This window comes from Giraffa tippelskirchi, chromosome 5 (assembly GCF_054371585.1).
Source record: "Giraffa tippelskirchi isolate mGirTip1 chromosome 5, T2T-mGirTip1v1.2.pri, whole genome shotgun sequence".
NCBI classification, from domain to species: domain Eukaryota; kingdom Metazoa; phylum Chordata; class Mammalia; order Artiodactyla; family Giraffidae; genus Giraffa; species Giraffa tippelskirchi.
In genome coordinates, this window is record NC_137279.1 from 82,011,685 (window position 1) to 82,030,778 (window position 19,094).

General features: G+C 43.9%; 1 protein-coding gene across 4 annotated transcripts in view; it reads left to right on the forward strand.

The window, feature by feature from the left end:
* FAM78B (family with sequence similarity 78 member B) overlaps positions 1-8,186 on the forward strand; it is a 95,157-nt gene extending 86,971 nt beyond the window's left edge. For all 4 annotated transcript variants that reach the window (XM_081491329.1, XM_081491332.1, XM_081491330.1 and 1 more), the window contains one exon: positions 7,444-8,186. In XM_081491329.1, coding sequence (XP_081347455.1) covers positions 7,444-7,966 — 523 coding nt within the window. In that variant the 3' untranslated portion in view covers positions 7,967-8,186. The remainder of the gene's footprint in view (positions 1-7,443) is intronic.
* Positions 8,187-19,094: the final 10,908 nt, after the last annotated feature.

A 19,094-nucleotide genomic window follows, 5' to 3' on the forward strand; every position in this document is an offset into this window, starting at 1 on the left:
CCCACCTCCCGTTGTTGTTGTTCAGTCACTCGGTCTTGTCCGACTTTTTGCGACCCCATGGACTGCAGCACACCAGGCTTCCCTGTCCATCTCCTGGAGTTTGCTCAAACTCATGTCCATTGATTAGATGATGCCATCCAACCATCTCATCCTCTGTCATCCCCTGCTCCTCCTGCCTTCAATCTTTCCCAGCATCATGATCTTTTCCAATGAGTCCCACCTCTTACCCACCCCTAATATTTTCATGGTCCAAGAGAAGCATGAAGGCTCACATACCATATTTTTGAATATTAAATTTAAGTCAAACTAACAATGCTAAATGTAAAAGTCATACTAACAAAATGCTAAGTTCTATCCTCTGACCTTAACAGATGTATCTTTATAACAACCTGGAGAGCCGGTTCAGGTTTAGAATTCTTAAGCTCCTAAAGTTCTGTGCCAGATATAGCTGCATAGGTGTACCCGACCCTCAGGATCTAGTTCCATCGCTCTTCCTTCTCCTTGCTCTGTATCATACTCGACTCTCAGGACCTAGTTCTATGGTTCTTCCTTCCCCGTGCTCTGCATCACATCAAGATATGGATCATCATTCAGAGGCATGTGGACATTTAACGTATGTATGTCCAAACTCCATGAATACAAACACCTTGGGTCCAGGGGTACACACACAGGTGGAGTGGACTACCCTTAGGAAAATAGACCAGGAAAAAGGCCTATATAGACCCTGAAGGCAAGTTTGGGGCCATCTGAGCTGAATCTCAGATACCCAGAGGATGATCTTGAGGAGGGGCCCAGGTTATAGGTGGGCACGCCCTCTTTGCCCCACAAACTCCCTGCCCACCATGTAAGGGCATGGCCAGGAGATACTAGAGTGGGTATCTTTAAAGTGTAGGGCCAGGAAGAAGCTCTTCTTACCTAGGCTTGGGGGGTAAAACCATCCAGGGTCTCAGAGCCTTCCCTGGCAGCTATACAGGCTGGAAACCATCAGTCCTCTCAGGTGTGGTTCTCTGATTCCCATTCCAGTCTCCATCAGAGGATCAACAGTGCCCTGCACACCTGCCCACTCCCTGTCTTCAGGAATGCTATTGCCCCTGCCCCCATCCACTTGATGACCACAGGGCTTCCATGAGAGCAAAGCAAGGCTCCTTCAGAGAGGTTGCTCTGGCCCTCATGGACACTGGGAAAACTGGCTGGGTCTGGGTGGAGGCCTGTACTTAAATCCAGGGACTGCTTCTTTGAATGAAATGCTTCACACAAGCTTGTTTGATTGAGATTTGCCTCTTTATTCTAGAAACGGGATTCAGAAAGCATGAAGGTTGCAATAATCGATGTTTTCATTATTAGCTCCATTGGCAAGTCCGTTAGCTGCGAGCTTTGGGTCAATGGCTGATTGTCTAAAACAAAAACACTGTGTTTATCACAGTGAGGAGAAGGATTGTTGGATAAGTAGGGGAATGAGATGATAAGAATTAATATTGACCTAGTGTGTTACAGTTTACAAAGCAGTTTTTCACACATCACATCACTTCATCTGATCCTTGGAATAGCCCTGAGATTAAAGAGGTGGGATTATTTTTCTTCCCATTTTATACATGAGCAGTCTGAGGCTGACTTGCTAAGGTCAGCCGGCTGCCACCTTGGGACTGACATCCAAGACTCCTTAGGGCAGTCTTGGTGCTTCCTCCATCCATCACACCAAAGACTTCAAGGAAGGAAAGGTGAGACATAAAACTCAAAGGAGCTGTTCCCACAAGTGTGATGCAGTAGAAAAGGCAGAGTTTGAGGTCAAGGAGATTTGGCTTTAAATCCTGGCACCACCCCTTCCCATCTATATGACTTTGCATAGTTCTCTTTTCCTTATCCATGCTCAGTCGCTAAGTCATGCCCAGCACTTTTGTGACCCCATGGACTGTAACCCACTGGGCTGCTCTCTCCATGGGATTTTCTAGGCAAGACTACTGGAGCAGGTTGCCATTTCCTTCTCCTTTCCTCCTGTATGAACACCACATAATAGTCCCTGCCTCTTACAGTTACTGCCAGGTGCTTGCACATGCAAGGCTTCTGTGGTTTTTTGTTTCCTTTTCTCTCTACCCTGTCCCATCTCTGTTCCTTGTGCTGTGCTCAGTCACTTCAGTCATGTCTGACTCTTTGCAACCCTATGGACTGTAGCCCACCAGGCTCCTCTGTCCATGGGATTCTCCAGGCAAGAATACTTGAGTGGGTTGCCATTCCCTTCTTCAAGGGATAAGTAAGTTATATACTTACTTATATAAGTAAGTTATATAATATGTTGTTGTTGTTGTTCAGTCGCTAAGTCATGTCCGGCTCTTTGAAATCCCATGGACTGCGCCATGCCAGGCTTCCCTGTCCTTCACTATCTCCTGGAGTTTGCTCAAACTCATGTCCATTGATTCAATGACTCCATCCAACCATCTTATCCTCTTTCGCCCCCTTCTTCTCCTGCTTTCAATCTTTCCCAGCATCAGGGTCTTTCCCAATGAGTCAGCTCTTCACATCAGGTAGCCCAAGTATTGGAGCTTCACCTTCAGCATCAGTCCTTCCAGTGAATACTCAGGGCTGATTTCCTTTAGGGTTAACTGGTTTGATATCTTTGCAGTCCAAGGGATTCTTAAGAGTCTTCTCCAGCACTACCTTTTGAGAGCATCAATTCCTCAGCACTCAGTCGTCTTTATGTTCTAACTCTCACATCCATACATGACTACTGGAAAAACCATAGCTTTGACTACATGGACCTTTGTCAGCAAAGTGATGTCTCTGCTTTTTAATACACTGTCTATGTTTATCATAGCTTTTCTTCCAAGGTGCAAGCGTCTTTTAATTTCATGGTTGCAGTCACCATCCATAGTGATTTTGGAGCCCAAGAAAATAATCTGTCACTGTCCATCTTTTCCCCATCTACTTGCCATGAAGCAATGGAACTGGATGCTATGATCTTAGTTTTTTTAATGTTGAGTTTTAAACCAGCATTTTCACTCTCATCTTTTACGTTCATCAAGAGTCTCTTTAGTTCCTCTTTACTTTCTGCCATTAGGGCAGTGTCATCTACATATGTGAGGTTATTGATACTTCTCCTGGTTATCTTGATTTCAGCTTCTGACTCATCTAGACTGGCATTTTGCATGATGTACCCTGTGTTAAATAAGCATATAAGTTAAATATATGTACTCTTCATATGTCTAATATACTATATTAGACAGTGCTATAGAGAAAAATGAAGCCAAAGATGGGGGATGGGGAGGGCTGGGGCAGGAAATTTTGATTTTAAATATGGTGATCAGGAAAGATAGCCCTGAGATTCAGGAAATCAGGAAAAATTGCCAGGAATGATGGGGGCAAAAGGGCAAGCCTTCCAGATAATTAAAATATGGGACCCATAAAGACCTGGTGATATCCATGGAAGTGCACAAGAAAGGCTTCCTGGAGGAGGTGGTGCATGCAGTGATTCTCAAATATCAGGTAGTTACACACAGTAAGACTTCAGGAGAGGAAAGATCAGTGTAGGCAGAGGGCACAGCATGAGCAAAGGGGCAGAGGTGAGGAACAGCATGGTTTATGGGGACAGGAAGGCCAAACCACAGAGGGCCACAAATGTCCTATTAAGGAACTTGAATTTTTCCTGTAGGTGATGCCAGTGATGTCCATGTAAAGGAGACTATGAAGGGTTTTAGGCAGAGAAAAGACATAATCATATCTGCATATTTGAACATCAGTGCAGCCTGGAAGATGAATTTAAGAGGGATCAGAGTTGGATGTAGAGAGAGCAGTTGTGGACCATTATAGTAGACCAGGTAAGAGATGCTGAGGGCTTGGATTAAACGAGGGCAGTGAGAGTTTGATGGAGAAAGGGAGATAAAGTCAAGCATCACTTATGGGGAAAAATTCACAATATGCAGTAACACAGTAGCTGTGGCAGTCTAGGACAGGGCAGAGGAAGAGCCAAAAATGATCACATTTCTGGCCTGGAAGATGGGATGAGCAGCGGACCAATGCCTGCCGCAGAGACGGGGCGAAAGGACCAAGTTTATGGTGAAGGTCGGCTCAGTCATGACCAACTCTTTGTGACCCCCATCAACTGTACTGTACATGGAATTCTCCAGGCTGGAATACTGGAGTGGGTAGCCATTCCCTTCTCCAGGGGATCTTCCCAACCCAGGGATTGAACCCAGGTCTCCCACATTGCAGGTGGATTCTTTACCAGCTGAGCCACAAGGGAAGCCCAAGAATACTGGAGTGGGTAGCCTATACTTTCTCCAGCAAATCTTCCCAACCCAGGAATTGAACAGGGATCTCCTGCATTGCAGGTAGATATTTTACCAACTGAGCTATCAGGGAAGCCCAAGTTTATGGTGGATGTGGTGGATTTAGTTTGGGTCATGTGGAATTTGAAGTGATTCTGGCATCTCATTCAAAGTAGTTGTAGTAGTCATAGAATGATTCCAGTGGTGCTATTCTTCAAACTTATCAGGGATCTCTTAGAAAACTATTACAAAAGCTGCATTAACTAGTTATGATTTTATAGGCATAACTGTTTTTGTAAAAATCCACTACCTTGGAATGCACATTAATAGCTATTTTTCATAAAGGAAATAAAAATGATATGATACTTTTCAAAAAGAAACCTAGTCCCAATCACTAGGCTTAAGTCATAATGAGTTTTGGCTGCTTCCAAAATCAAACTCTTCCTTAACCATTGTAGTCCTGGGGCACCTGGGGCTGTGAAAGAGACCATGCCTCAGGCCTGAGGGATTTCCAATAGAGCAGTGGGCAAAGTTACAGCAAGGGGTGGAATGAACAAGTGTATAGCCTCCCAAGGTCACCACATTCACTGGCTACACTTTCCAGATGGCCTTTGTTTTGATGTGATGATTGTTGTTCAGTTGCTAGGTCATGTCTAACTCTTTGCGACCCCATGGACTGCAGCACTCCGGACTTCCCTGTCTTTCACTATCTCCTGGAATTTGCTCAAGTTCATGTCCATTGTGATGATTAAGAAGCCTGTTTCATTTCTCTGTTCCAGAGACTCTTCCAAGACAAGGGTATCTTCCTTCTCTTTCAAGACAGGCACAAGAGTGCAACTTTATTTTATTATCTCTGTTTTCAGAAAATCTGGGACCAAACTAAGTTTTGGGCCCAAGTCTCTGCTCACGTAATTTTGTGTAGGAAAATAGAGGCAGAGTATGAACTGTAAATACTCTATAGAAAAAAATAATTGAATGGCAAGATATTCAGCCCAGAAAAGGACAGTGTTATAACAAGCCGAATTCCCTAAACAACATGCCACAGCTGGCCCAGTGTTTAGGACAGGAGAGCAAGTACAGTTTTACACTATTGAGAATACTTGTCCTCCAGTCTCACAGAGGAAACCAAAGGCCAGCAGAGCCTGGTCACTGTAACCAAAGTGAAGAAGAGGGTTGGAGCAACACACAAAATGAGTGCCTTGTGACTGAATAATTGTAGCAACCCTTTGACTTGGGACACAAAGCTACTGCCAGTGTGGTTGTTTCATCAACCCAGCAAGCAGTTCGGTTCTCACTTGACCTGACCCTTGTATGATTATATCCCACTCAAACAACACTTATTCCCTTTTGTACAGTAAGAAGCAGCTATAGAATTATCTGGCAGCTACTCCTTGGTCCAGCTACAACTAGCACCAGTAACAAAATGGTAACAAAATCTCCGACTTTCTGCATCAAGTCAATTCCTCTTACTTAGTTTCTGCTAACAATTATACACTGCAGTTATTGCCAGCAGTTATTAAGGACATGGAGGCAAGATAAAAGGTTCTTGAAGCTGTGGGCTCACCTCCTCTCCAGGCAATCCAGCCTTCCCTTCCCTTCAGGCTGGGTCTGACTAGCATAGGGAATGCTGGGGCAGGGGACAGGGGGCAGGGCTGGGGGGCGGCAGCAGGAGGCAGCAGTTAGTGTCCTTGTATGAAGGATTCTGAGACAGTTCAGTATTAACCTGGCAACACAGCTCCCTTTCAGGCCATTGGTATAAAGTCCTGCAGGGTCTTCTGTCACTTCATAAGAGGAAGAACTTTATATCTAACAAGACTACCTCTTCGCTGATGAGTGGCACAGTCTCCTTTTTTTCCTTAATTATTAAATTCTTACACAACGTTACTGAGAGTTATTCTTGGTCCCAGGAAAGGATATATGGAGGTTGCATAGCCAGACTCTGCTGACTAAACATCTGCCCCCAGTAGGGTCAAGTCCAGCTCCCCATGGCTGCTCTGGGAGCTGCTAGATCATTGGATAGCCTGAATCCCCTCCACTCTGGCTTCTTGCAGCATCATGTAAGGACACTTCAGAAGGCATTGTTGCTTAGTGGTCAAAAGCATAGACTTTGGAGTCAGACAACTCCCAGCTCAATGCCTTACAACCTGTAGAACTCTTGACATGTGCCTTCATATTTTTAAATGTCCATCCTCCCAAGTATAAATGGAAATAAAAACAAATTTATCTTGTGGGATATTTTGAGCATTAACTGAGATAATGTAAAAACTCAGCATAGTGGTTGGAATAGAGTAAGCACTCAATAAGTATCAGCTATGATGATGATGATGATGATGATGATGAAGAAGAATATTCCATAGCAATGGGGGAGAAACATGGGCTAAGAATATGGGCATATCTTCTCCTCCTTCCTTCTGTTCAAAGTTAGAAGCAGCCAGGAGAAGTAACAAAGTGCCCAGAATGGCGTGTTTGCTAAACTAAGCAATTAAACTTCCAGGCTGGACTTAAAGGTGATGGGAGAACAGAATAGTAGACTACGGAAGCCAGTCTGTGGCACAGCTTGCACTTTGAGGTGGTTTCGCAAAGGTGACCATTATCTCCTGTTACAAGTTTCTATGTGCAGGTTTTCTAAATACTGGATTGGCCAATGACTAGAATTTAAACATTTTTCTTTGTTGAATAGAAATTCTACTACTGTGATTTCCTATGAAATCAGTATAACCTTTAACCTTAACTCTCTTCGACCTCCTTTCCACCTGAAACTTCTTTACAAGTATGTCAAATTTCAACCACCATCTTTTCTTAACAAACTTTACATAAGCTCATACTTCCTGAGAAAGTGTTTTTATTCAGTTGAATACCTCTAGATAGTTCATTACAATTATACTATTGCAGCTAGTTGATGCCTTTGTGAATCTCACAAATGCTTCTTTGAGATTTTTGCTCTCTGTTGAACTACTTATGGCTTAATTTAATTTGTATTGGTGTTGCATTTTATTTTTGTTCTGTTTTGATTTGTTCTCATTTAATCCTGAAGCAGCACAGCATAGAAATTTTTTACCTGAATTCCCCCTCTAAACTTCCCATTTTGCCCAAGTTGACCGTTAGTAAGTGGTGGGCACCTCTCCAGCTTTTAAAAAATTCATTCAGCCTCTTCTTTTCTTGTGCATCTCTTCTGCTTTGCCAGGTCAAGCTGGGAACTGCCTGACTTGAGGGAAGGGAGAGTAAAAGCCATCAGTGACTCAGATGGGGTGAGCTACCCTTGGTACGGGAACACCACAGAAACTGTGACCCTTGTTGGCCCCACCAACAAGATCTCCAGGTTCTCCGTCAGCATGAATGACAATTTCTACCCCAGTGTGACATGGGCAGTGCCAGTGAGTGACAGCAATGTGCCGCTGCTCACAAGGATCAAGAGGGACCAAAGTTTCACTACCTGGCTGGTGGCCATGAACACGACCACGAAAGAGAAGATTATTCTGCAGACCATCAAGTGGAGGATGAGAGTGGACATTGAGGTGGACCCACTTCAACTTTTGGGGCAACGGGCCCGGCTTGTGGGCAGGACTCAGCAGGAGCAGCCCCGGATCCTGAGCCGGATGGAACCCATACCCCCCAATGCACTAGTGAAGCCCAACGCCAATGATGCCCAGGTCCTCATGTGGAGGCCCAAGCGGGGGCCACCTCTAGTTGTGATCCCTCCTAAGTAGAACCAGACTGGCCTGACTGTGTGTGGAGCATATGCCACTGAGACACGCAGTGAGGTTGCCAGGAGTGGCAGGAGCCAAACTGAGTTTCTGAGCCAAAGCAGACCTCGTGGTTTGCCAGCCTTTGCAGCCACTTGTGAAGAGTAGAGCTGCTCCTTGGGTGGTAGAACCATAATCCTTAGGAAAAATCCCTTCCTTTTAGGAATAAAGAAAATCACTGCTCTGAGAGACTTGCTGTGATTACCATGCAAGTAGCCATATTTTGGAGCTGACCAGGATGATTCTTTTATCTGAACTATTGACCATTTCTTTCCTGTGAGATGCAGGGGATGGAAACAAAATTTAACAGTGCCTGTGGCAAATGCTGCTTCCCAACCAATTAGAAGTGAGAGTGAAAACATCCACACCAGGTGTTTGTAAGACAAATGTCCTATTGTCTAACTGGAGGGTGCTGGGGAATGGGGCGGAATGAAAGTGAACGGGCAATGGAAAGAGGAAGGGATAACTTTGTTACTGCAAAGTAATACCTGTGCATGTATTAGTTAATCATCAGATCATCAACACACTCACGGAAATGAAAGAAACACTAAGAAAACAAGATATATTGGTTCCGTTCCAAGGGAGAGCCTCCTAGGAACTGTCCAGGGTGCTGATGGCGGTTCTAGCTGATGATGACTCTCAGTGTTTCCATCTACCCACATCTTTCCAAAAACTGTTTATTCAGAGTATCCTCAACCACAGTATTTGGCTAGATAGTTTCTGAGTTCTGCAATGGCTGTGATATTTGGGGCCTTCACCATGCTTTTACTGAAACCCAAATTGTGATTTTGTTGACAGCTGCTGCTTCTCTTCCCATTACCAGCCCTAAATTTACAAAAAGATAATTGTTTATAAGGCATGAACCCATGTAGAGTTTCAAAAACATTTCAACAAGTAAGAATAGTATTTTACTGTTACACATTCACACATGCAAACACACATGCCAGCATGATTGCTAGCAGACTTGCTAGCTGTATCTGCATGTGTGCTTATAGCCTTTATGCATACACAGTACATATGCTGTGTACCTGTATATGTTTATTTTAGCTCAGTTTCACAGAAGCTCAACTTTAAGTGCTTGAGCATTTGTGAGAAATTGCCTCATAATGCTTAACTTCAGACTCTTAGTGAAAATCTGAGCTACTCACAGCAAACAAACCTGTATTGGTGAGATCCAACCAATAAGGATGAGAGGCCATATTTCCTGTAGTCAGGACAATATAAGTTTCTAAAGGTATCCAATCTTTGCCATAAGGATCACCACAAAAAGAACTTTTAGATCATTACAAAAGAGCTTTTCCTTTTATTCTTGATAGTGCTAATTTTGATTGATAGATAGAGAGATAGATCCTGTTCAAAACCCTCCATGCAAAATAATTCTAAAACTCCCACAATACCATTGTGGATTTTATGAGCGGATATTTCCAGCCTAATTTCAGAGATGAGAGAATTAAGGTTCATGCAATTACTATAATCCCATGGTTGGCTCCACTGATCTATCTTTTATCTGAGTTTGAAAATGGAGAAGAAAAAGCAGGAAGACTTGTTTATTACTTTTATTAAAAATGGGAGTTAGTCTCATTTACTTCAGGTTACCCCAGGTCACAGGAGTAGGTGCTTATTTACATGAGAGGTTTAACAGATCCACTCCAAATTTTAACCTCATACCCTAACCACCAACTACTCTCTTATAGATTAGTTATTGATGGCAAGCTGAGGTATTTATAACACCACATTAATGACACATCAGTAACTCACAGAAGACCTGGAGACATTCCATTTAGAAACAGTTCAACTGTTACATTTGGATTTCCCTGTCCTTTGCTATTTCTCCTTATTTGATGGGAGAGGTAGTCTCAGAGAGCTCCATGGTTTAAATACAAAGCTGCTTAATTTGCCATGTTGACATCAGAAACAGGAATCTCTCCCTGTGATTGAATTAGATGTTACCCTTATGGAATTCTGGAGCGTGGATAATGATCCTGAAATCTAATTTTTATGGCCCCACTTTAAGAAAACCTGATATTTAAAAATCTAAAATTGTAACAAACAGAGGGTTAAAGAGGAAAGTTTTTTTTACATTACAAAATGCTACACAAGATTTCTGCCATGAAAATACGATATGTCTTACACAATTATGTTTACATATAGCATAACTTTTTCAAGGGCATATCTGTATTTATAAATGCTACATACTTAGACATTTTTCCCACTGAAAACTCACATTTTCTAGAGTTTTAAAAGAAATTACCCTGGGCAAGTTTTCTGGAAAATTAGGTAATAACACAAATGAGAGAAATAGATAGGAAGGTACTTATAAAAGTTAAAGGTACTGTGCAAATATACATTATGATAGTGCTGTGAACCCTATAGTTGGGTCTCTCAATTCTGAAGTTAGCCTGGCAGAATGTTCTATTTCTCTGCAGCCTATTATTTCAAAGTTCGAGTTGCTTTACAAGGAAATAGTGCCCTTTCTGTCATCAATAGGTCATTACCTTTCAGCTTAGTCAGGATATTGCCAAATGAAAGACTCTCCAACAAGAGTGAATTCACCTTGAAATCTCTGTTTGGGTCACCTCCATCCTCCCATCAGGCTTTTCTTTCCCTGACAGTCCCTGTGTCTGACACCAGATGCCATCAGTTTAAAGGGGTTTGTGTGGTGCCTCGATTAGGTTTCAGTTGGGTATGAGTGTAACAATAAATTGAGATCCACAGAGGTTATGTGGATAGGCACACAAATAGAGAATGTGAGGAGTTAGGATTCAAACTGAGCCATTTGGCTCCAAACCTCTTGCTATTACACTATACCGTGGTCCCTCCTGAGTTGTTCCCTGCCTAGAGAGCACAGATGAGAAGGAAGGAATGGAGAAAGCAAGTCACTTTCAGCTACACAATCATGTAGTCCCTACCTGTCAACTCAGTGGACATATTAAAATAAGAGAAATAACACTGTTTTCTTATGCAGAAAACTGTGTAATCCACAAGGAGATTTGGCCAGAAAAAAATCCTGTCAGGGGCTGCAGTGTGGGTGAGCTGGCTGTCACTCACCAGCTTTTAGCACAGTACTGGTAATTAGTGGAGTAGGAAATCTACTCTCCTGGTCTCAGAATCCCTGAAACACCAAGAGCACAAAAGGGGGAGGAAAGCAAGCATCCCACAGATGAGGTCCTGGCTGAACAAGGCCCTGCCACCCACCACCCCTCAATGCAGAAGGAGCAGTCCATGGGGCGGAGGCATTAGAAACAATGGCTTTCCAAGCTCCAGTTGGCACATTGACTATTCTTGTTAGAACTGAGGGCACAATTAAACATTGCCAGAGCCAGCTCCCAACTGAGTTGCAAAAAAAGATGTAAACACACACACACACACACACACACACACACACAGACCTGCTACACTCACACATGCTTCAAGCTGAAAAGAAAATTAATCAAAACCCCAATGAATGCCTGAACTCTATAATTAAGCCTAAATGATCCTTAGATAGAAAGGGAGTGAAGTGAGCTAGCTCAGTGCCCAGAGATATTTTTACCCCAGAGTCTTATTGCCATTAATTTCTTTTGAGATCTTGAGTACGTCTGGTTCCAGTTTCTTAGTTAGGACATCTGCCTATAGAAAGCCTTCAGAAGAGTTGCCAGCTCAGTGACTAGAGGACAGCCAAGGTTGTTTGGCCATTTTTAAACACTCATAAGAATGCCTCTGTAGAAATAGAGTCCTGCTGCTTACCTTGGTTAGCCATGCTCCCTCCCATGATGGATCCCATTACTAATTAACCTCAGTCCTCCTAACAATTCCTTTGAGGTCTACAGTGCTTTACAGCTTACAAAGGGTATTTTCTTCCCTTTACATAGAGTATAAAACATCTCTATTCAAGATAGAAATTCTCACTACTGGTCTAATCCTTATATTCTTATTCTTACTAACAACAATAATTCCCATTAGATTAGTTTGTTGCCGTTTGCATAGCACAGACACAAATATTTTTTGATTTGATTCTCAACAATCTTGTAAAGTCTAATTTATATCCCAGTTTTACAGATGAGAGACTTAAAGGTCAAGTGACCTGTCCAAGGTCACACTACCAATGGTGCTCTTAAGATTTGAATTTCAGTCTTCTGGCTCCTCACCTTTCCTCCACTCTCATGGAGCATTTTCTCCACTGCTATTCCTCAGGCAGGGCTGACTCACTTGCAGAGGAAGTCTGTGCACAGCCGCCCTAATTGATCTCTGGATGCGCTTTGACCAGGCAGAGTAAGCTCTCCTGAGGAATCTGGGTTCAGTGGTCTTAGGCCCTGTGCTTGCAGATGATTTCTCTCTTCTTCCATATTGGAAAGGAGGCCTACTTGGGTGTTCTGAGGTCAGAGGCCAGAGCCCAGCACCTCCGGATGACCTGAATCTTCTAAACCCAGCTGATGAACTAGACCTTCAACAAATCATGTCATTCATCTCACCCTGTTTCCTCCTTTGTTAACTGAGCCACTAAAACAGCCCAGCCAACATCGTAGTCAGGAAGACACAGTGATGTGATGTCTGGAAACACTCCAAAATGTCTGAAGTGCTGCCTGATGTAAGGTCTTGTCATGTCAGTAGAATCATGGGGCCCAGGATGAGTTGCAGGCCCTCAAGCCCCATCAAATTGGAAGCCCAAGACCATCTCAGGGAAACCCACTGTCCCTGCCAGGGGAGGCCTGGCCTTGTGGGGGATAGTGGGGGTCTCGAGTTCTCCCTGACCCCAGATACCTTGATGGTGAGGCCTGGACCCTGGCAGTCAAGGAAAGAAAGGAGATTTCTACATAGCTCTGTAGAAAGCAGCTCTGGGAAGAATTTATAGCTGGAACTCCACAAGATCTTTCAGAGAAGAAAAGAGGCTGATCAGATCTGGGCCAGACTGGAAATCCCAAAATGATTTGCCTATTTAAACCTCCTGGAGAAGCCAGCCAGGGACAGCTACATTTTTCCTATCATGGGCTCAGGCAAGAAATATGGAGGGGGAAGTTATTATTATATGTATACATATCTTTATGTGGGTCTCCACTGGCCTGTCTGTCTCTACACAGTTCCCATCTCTACAAGATGCACCAGATCTTGGCTGGGACCCCAAGTTTGTAGGTAACGTTACAGCTTTGGTCACACGGGTGCACATAAAAGGAGGAAATACTTCTTCCTACACTGCCCCCCACCCCCAAGCTGTCTCACCACACTGGAAATATAATTGACTATGGCCCCTCTCTCTGCCTGCCCTGCCTGCTAAGGCCCTATTCCACATGCCCTCCCTGGACCAGCCAAAGAGCTTGCTTCAGGGCTGCTTCCCAAGGCCCCCTGCCCCCACATCCCAATCTGTGCCTCACTCCCAGGTGGCCACACCACAGACTTTCTGGGAAGAAAGGCAATCTTGCCCAGCTGGAGAGTGATCCCAAAGAGAACCTACTATCTTTTCTCACCAAGACAAACATGAAGTCAGGCTTTTGGGCAGCAGGTCACATGGCCAAGCAAAGGAGGCTCTTCTCTGCCTCTTACTCCTATTTGTCCTTCACTAACCCAGAAAATGTGGCCTGACCCTTAAAACAGCTGAATACTGGGTCAGAAATGCCCAAGAGAAGGAAAAATAGACGTTCAACTAACAGCAATGAAGGGAGAAGGCTAAGATGCAGAGCAGCAGCCTAGCTGCATGCAGACCTCCCTGGGGATTGTGATGGGTGCTGATGGTGCACATGAAGTGTCTGAATAGAGAGATGGCTAAGCATGGGGGCTTGGGCTCAGGCTGGCCAAGACCCAGCATCACTGGGAGCAAGGAGGAGGCAGGAGAGAGGATGGAGTGCTTTGCGTCAGGCCAGACATAAACCAACCAAGGTGCCTGCCCTGGAAAAGCTAAGAAGGCACTCACTCCCGTTTGCAAACACCGATTCTGCATCTGCTGAGAAGGAGGCCTCTCCAGTGTCTGCCCTGGGCACCCGAATGGCCTCACCCAAGGCCCAGCCCTGCTTCATGTCATCTTCTATGCATTGTTCTCTTCATAAGAAGAGCAGATATGGGAGGGTATTGTGAGGTCCCTCTGGAGACTCACTCTTAAAACAAGTATTTATAAGAGGTGCTCGCTCTTCTAGGCTAAACAGAGTCTGCAGGTAGACAATGCTCACAGGAAACTTCAGGAGCTACTCATTTTCCCTTTGGAGTCACACATCTCAGTGAACCCAGGGACCTTGGCAAAAGGTCCCTTTGTCTGTCTGGCCCAAGAAATCGGTGAGGATGATTAAGGTGACAAGGCAGCACTCTGTCAAGCTCTTTGAGCTCTTCTTGGTAAAGGCATTGGGGAAAACCTACAGCTGCATCAGTATATACATGGCTCTGGTGATGAGAGGAACAGCTGGTCATCTCTCCATCTGCTCTCATCCCCTCACCCCCACCCTTCAAACCAATTAGAATATTCCACACAGACATGATCCAATGAAATATTAATTGGAAAAATAACAGGAAAGATAATACATGCACTTCAGGCTGAGAACTATTTCATTAAACTGGGCTTTGAAAGCAAGACAGCCAATTAGATTATTTCCCATGTCACTCCATCACATACCAGAAACTATAGAAAGCTATTATTACTAATTAATTAGGAAAGAAAGAAGGACTCTGTGTATGCATATCCGATGAACAGGGACCAAGGCACTATCCCACCTACCTCTTCATGCACAGCGCTTATGCATACACACAGTGTACATACATGTACACACACACACACACACACACACACACACACACACACACACATCAGGGACTAAAGACTCACTATCTCACCTGAAGAAACAACAAGAAAATACCACCTCCGAAAAGCCATTCACAATAGCAAAGAGAAATGCTCTCTTTAGGCATGTTTATCAGAAAGGAAATGGGCCATTTCTTATGAGAGAATAAGCAACTCTAAACTCAGGTGGATTCCAGACTTTCTGCAGCCAAAACAATCTTGTCTTTACCTCTTCAGTAGAGAAAGAGTCATTTCCCAAGCCTATTTCAAGTGCTCAGGAGGTCTTGTGGATGCGGAAACCTGAGCACACCTAAGGCCTGATATTGAATTGACTTTACTAGGCAAGACTTCTCATACAGATCACCTGCACTTTTCCATCTGTGAAATGGGAAGAAAACCTGTCCTCAGTGCCACAGTCACTCCCTGAAAGTTTTTAGGTTTGTGGGAGCACATTGACAGAGAACTCTAAGCTTCTTGTGCCTTGCCTTAGGGAAAATTGATAGATGAAACTCAACTATGTAGTTTAAAAAAAATTTTGTGCAAAAATTATGCTAATCTAAAGGCATCCTTATTGTATAACTAATATAATAGGAATATGATAATAAATATAATAGTCATATAAAGTAGTCATCAAGATGATGTAACTTTTGCACACAGGTGTCTCTCCACTGTGGTCCAGAGCAGTAGACAGATTCCAACGTTGTCTCCAAGCCTCTGCACACCTGTATCCACTCAATACCCTACTCTTCCCCATCACCCACCATATGTGTCACTCTGTGGCATGCGTGACATCAAAGGCTGGCAGAGCCCAGCACAATCAGTCTCTCGCTGCAGGAAGGGGAACTGGCATTCATTGATGCTAGAGCATGGCAGTTATTCCAGAGCACAAGATGAAGGCAGGGACAGTTTCTAGAGTGGCTTCTAGGCTATTAAGTCCCCATTTGTATATATAATGGGGTTGTCTGCAAACTTCAAACAATTGGAACAAGTTTATTTCACCATCTCTGTAAGAATTTTAGATTTTTTTTTCTTTCTGAAACTGAAACCATGCCTAAAATCTGAATGCAACAATGTTCATTTGGAATCACAAAAACTCATTGTGCCATTATAGTAGTACATTGCTATAACCAACCCTGCATATCAACAATCCAATGATACAAAGCATAAACAAATGATCAGGAAAGCAAGAGGAGGATGTTCAATGCTTGGATTTACCTCAAAGCAACTCCCTTCATGCATTCAAAAATACCCTTTTTATTTTAAAAATTCTGTTCACCTCTTCTTTAGGACTACAACTTACCATATATTCAAGTACTCCCCAAAAATAGTCTTTAAAAAAAATAAAGAAAAATTGATCAACAACTTCAAGTTGAATAATACAGACTCACATTCAAATGTTTTAGCACAGCTCGAATATATGCCCATGCACAGGTATACTGGGAGAGCCATAGAGTTCTGGTGAATCAGCAATTCTTACAAATTACCTCGTGCCTTTGGATGCTGAGAACTAAAGCCATGGAGGGTCTGGAATTCCCACCCATTTCTGTAGACCCTTTTGTGCCTTGCTAATGGGTTACACTTATAGACGATCTGGAATCTAATATTATTTTTGTTTAAAAACCACATAAATACTATAGAATGTCTTGACAGAGCAATGCATATGTAAATAAGTACTCATAATTTTGCATAAAAATCTCAGGGTCATTGTCCCCTTGCAATCTATTTACGAAGCCCAGATTATAAACATCTGCTTTTAAGGAATGACATTCTTTGGCCACTGTCTTAATGCCCATTTTATTTACGTGTCTCCATGTCCACATACAGGTCATCTAGTAGAACAAGGCACGCCCAGGAGCAGAACCACATGGCAGAGACTAAAGAGGAGGAAATGAGCAATGGCTGCTGGCTCCAGAAGCTGAAGCCCTGGATAGCTGATTTCCCATTAAAATGGGCACCATCCTACCTGTCTCCTCACCATCCTCTCATTCCCTTATCCATGACCTGTACCCCCTCCCACCCCACCACACACCATGCAGCACTCTCCATAGGCTGGCTGGTTGGCTCCTGGGGAGCTGTGTTGAAGTGAGAGTTGTGCCTGCTGTATCTTTTTCTGTGGAAAGTTTGGGTCTATCCAGATCTCAAGTACATCCCCACACCTCCAAGTGAAGCTGGGATGAAGCGCTGGTCAATTTGGACTTCAAATACCTAAAATGTTTCAGCATTGGTTCCCAAGCCCTAACTTCCCTCCCTATACTTTTGGGTGAAAAACAGAGGGAATATATATCTCCTCTCTTTCTCCCTCCTCTACATGGATGATCAATGTTAATACTCTCTCTAGATTTCTCTGATCCTTGCAGAGCCAGGGCCAAAGCAGTCCTACCTCCTCCACATGACTGGGCTGGTTACCTTCAGGTGACCAAGGGCAAAGTGTATGTCACCAGGATCAATGGGGTGAGGAGAGAACCACTCTAAGAGAGCAAAAACTATGTGCATTTTTTTTTTGTTTATTGCTTCGCTTACTGGTTTATTTATTTATGAAACATATGTTTATTATATAACAGAAGAATCTACTCCCATCTTGCCCCCAAATTTGTCTTCTTGGCCCCATACAGCACAGTGAATTATTCCTCTTTGAAGTGACAGGAAACAGGGAGGAAAATTCTCTCCCTGTGCCCAGACACCTCCACCTCAGACAGATTTTAAACCAGAAGTGGGTTAGAGACCTAGTGAGGCTTTAAAGCCAAACAAACTAGTAGAGGCTTAACTGTCCAAATAGAAGCTCTCAGAACTGTCCGCCACCACCCTCCTCATATCAACCCATCTTTTCTCCTTCTTCATGTGATGGTGGGGACTGACCAGTCAGCTCCAGCCTGACCCTATCAGAACTGGACTTCTCGATTGCTCTGGTGCTGTCTTCTTAACTAACACCACATGTACATCTGAGACACCGAGGAGCTTACAGAAATCCCGTGTCTGATCCCCTCCCCATCTCATTCCAGCAGAATCTTTGGGGGTGGAGCCTGGGGCATATGTTTTTAAAAAGTCACCCAGATGATCCTCATGTGAGACTAAGGTTGAGAAGCACTTCTAGTGTCTTCCCACCATTGCCCCTCCCCACTGTCCACATCCTTCATCCAGTATTTCCCAAGTTTTCTTCTGTGCCAAGAATAGGAAAAGGCCATTGAGGAATGATGAGTTCTCATCCCATTCCTCCAACCCTGAGCCTTCCCCATTTCTGACTCTTCCCTAGTAGGTCGATCAACCAGAGCAAACCCCTGGAGAGCTGGCAGATCCTGCCAGTTGTGCCCAAGAGTGGTTCCTGCACGCAGCCTGTGGGCTGATCTAAGACCTACCCTTTGCCAGATTCTCTCTCCACTTGCCCCTCCCCCAGGCTCCCCAACTCCACATAAATGTCTCCAAATCCCAATCGAGATGGAAAGGCCCATGCCCAGCCTTTATAACCCAAGCCTTGGCCATTTCTGCAGAGCCACCTGAACTAAATGAAAGTCTGCTGATAATGAAGAAAGGAGTCACATTGCCCCAAGCCAGTCCTTTCCCCAAGAACTGGACCCATCCAAATCCCAGATGGCTTACAAGATCTCTTACTGTGGAGTATGAGAGATTGTGTGTGTGTGTGTACACATGCACACAGACTGTATACAAACCATTGGGATGCACAGAGATATACCCTGTTCTTCACAGGCCTGAGTGAATTCTGTTGGGTTGGCCAAACAGCTCGTTTGGGTTTTTCCATAATATGTTACGGAAAAATCTGAATGAACTTTTTTGACTAACCCAATATATTGGGAATATACACAGAATGTTGTAATATTTACAAACTGTTAGATACACCACACACACACTAAGGAAACCTGTGATGTGGGAGGAGTTGTTTTTGCTACCCTATCCCTCCAAGGGTTACTCTCCTGCCCCTGAGTAACCTCCTGGAGCAACTATTAATACTATGTCACACACCCGCAGCTGCCCAACTGTCCCTCTCCTGCATCCCATGTCACCGAGCCTTCTTCCCCCAACAGTCAGAATGTCCCCACCCCTCCACCCCATCTCTCAGGGTCCTACTCTGGATAGGTGACCTTTCAGTCAGTGGGTGCTAAAGAGTTGAGTGTCACCCTCTCAGGTGACACTTATGTTTTAATAGGGGCTATAGATTTTGCCTTAATCCAGAAGCATGGCTCTCGTGGTGGGAATTTCAGGCACAGCAGTGGGCCAGTAAGGGATATTATTTTTTATCAGAAGGGGGCTTTTTAGAGCCCCTAAATCATACCTATGTCTAAAATCAAACCTTCTTCAGTGCCTGAGCACAAGCAAGCACACTTAATGTATATATACTTG